A 2,356-nucleotide genomic window follows, 5' to 3' on the forward strand; every position below is an offset into this window, starting at 1 on the left:
ACTATTTATTACTCTCTGCATGATATTGTCATTTTGGGACTGTCTATATAGTGTACTCATGCAGCCTTGTTTTTCTATTTAGAGAATAGAACGTGTACTACGAAGACTCAATCAGCCGCAGTACTCCCTGTATTACTTGACTGTAAAGCACGGTTGCCAGACGACGGACAAAGAGCGGTGCTATTACATCAAGGATGGCCAATTACACAAACATGACCAACGCTACCGGGGATTTGACTGATACCTGGCATGGATCCGGCTTCAGTGCGGATGACAATTCGTTTGCTGTTCAGTCGACTATTGCTGCTAATGATGAGTCATGGCTAGGTGCGATTACCAGTAGTCCAGTAACACTGCCAATGACGAAAGGAGTACAGCTAGACAAGGGCACAACATATGCCTACAAGTTGTTACCAGATGATACATTCACAAATTTCAGTATAAATTTTACGTTGCAGTCTCATGATTCGACAGCCAACTTATCGATATTCAACGGAGAGAATACAACAAGTGAACCGTTTACAATTAAGCAACCAACCCTCGCGGCCTTTCTGAGTGTATTATCGGCCATTATCGTATTTGGGAATACTCTGGTTATCTTAGCCGTGTACAGAGAACGATATTTACGTACCACTACAAATTGTTTCATAGTTTCTTTAGCTTTTGCCGATCTTTTGATCGGATTAGTAGTCGTGCCGTTTGCTATTGTTAATGACACAAGTGGGGGAAATTGGCAGTTTGGGACCTTGTGGTGCGATATTTGGCATGCCCTTGATGTATTAGGCAGTACTGCATCAATTATGAATTTATGTGTGATATCGCTGGATCGATACTGGGCTGTGACTTATCCGATGAGCTATCCCACCACAATGACTAAGAAGATAGCTGCCATTCTTATATCTTTAGTATGGTTGTGCTCAGCATCTATCTCCTTCCCCTGTATTTTCTGGTGGAAGGCGGTAGACCCTCCAACCCCATCGAATGTGTGTCTCTTTACAGAAGATCCGAAATATTTGATAATTTCAGCATGCGTGTCGTTTTATATTCCAACATTTATCATGATTTTTACCTATTATAAGATATACCGTGCTGCATCGACTCAACTAAGACATATCAAACACGGAACTAAAAGAGTGAATGCTTCGCCCGGAGCGAAGTCACTCAACGGGGAGGTGGAGTTGAGGATTCACCGTGGCGGGGCGGCACATGCAGCTTATGGAAAGAAGTCTCGACCTGGTGTTCGGCGTGATGCTAAAGGATTTGTCGCACTCACAGGACGACGGTTATTGTCACGGATAAGCAAGGAACATAAAGCGGCAAAGATGCTAGGAATTGTGATGGGCGTTTTCGAGGTGTGTTGGCTGCCGTTCTTTGTATCCAATAACATACTCTGGGCACTCTGTCAGGCAGACTGTGTGATGGCTCCCCACGTAGTGCTACCTATTGTCACGTGGTTAGGATATTTCAATAGTGCGTTCAATCCAATGATATACGCCAGGAGTAGCCGCGGTTTCAAGAGAGCTTTCAAGCGAATTCTTTGTACATGTCTACCCAAACTCTCTCCATATAGGAAGAGAGCGGCAATTAATAGCACGATGGATTTATACAGTGTTGATTCATATGTGCCAGAGACGTCGTGCGTACCCGTGATGGAGGACGAGGAACGTCTAACAATGTCAGGTTCGGCGATTGCTTTGAACACATATCCATTACCTCATCAATATTTTTAAGTTTTCCTATCATTTTTTTTCAACCTAAACTATAGGATTTTTGTCTATGTAAACGATCGTGTGCCAATTATGACGTCAGAATCCAACTTTCAGCAGACGATAAAATTATTGACAGGTGACAAATTTTGAGAATTCGCGTAGGTGATGAGTGGCACAGTGCTTATTAGTAACATGTACTTCTACGCTTCTTTTACGGTGTTAAACATATGCGTGTTATTTGCACATTTTTTTATACAAGTATATAGTTGCAACGACACATGTTGACGATTCAGACGTGATGAATTGGCTCACTTTCAGACAGAGAAATACGAGAAAACATTGTATATCATTTCCAACAGTAAAATATATATATCTTCGTTATTTAACAAATGTAATCAGCAATTCTGCAACTTTATTCTGCCTTTTATTAAATCACGTGATTATGCCCTACACGGAGAGGAGTCGTGTCTGCAGTTACTGTAGTAATAATACCGCAATGTTCACATATGTCTTCCCACTACTTGAATGTACTTAATGAAATGCTTTGCTAGAAAACAGAGAAACGTAAGCTAGAAAGAAAAAAGTAACACACGCACGCACGCACGTGTTCCTTGTACAACGTAAATACAATCTGAAGGTGTACCTCT

At 41.6% G+C, this 2,356-nt stretch overlaps 1 protein-coding gene across 1 annotated transcript; it reads left to right on the forward strand.

Annotated features, from left to right (window-relative positions):
• The first annotated feature begins 223 nt into the window (after window positions 1–223).
• Window positions 224–1,880, forward strand: LOC144446717 (dopamine receptor 2-like). The gene has a single exon (XM_078136538.1). It carries the CDS (start codon window positions 360–362, stop codon window positions 1,728–1,730), a length of 1,371 nt encoding a protein of 456 aa, XP_077992664.1. The 5' UTR covers window positions 224–359; the 3' UTR covers window positions 1,731–1,880.
• The last annotated feature ends 476 nt before the right edge of the window (window positions 1,881–2,356 follow it).

This window comes from Glandiceps talaboti, chromosome 15 (assembly GCF_964340395.1).
Source record: "Glandiceps talaboti chromosome 15, keGlaTala1.1, whole genome shotgun sequence".
NCBI classification, from domain to species: Eukaryota; Metazoa; Hemichordata; class Enteropneusta; family Spengelidae; genus Glandiceps; species Glandiceps talaboti.

Excerpts from the sequence above, each read along its gene's own strand:
- LOC144446717 (XM_078136538.1), top strand. The coding sequence starts at position 360 with ATGACGAAAGGAGTACAGCTAGACAAGGGCACAACATATGCCTACAAG.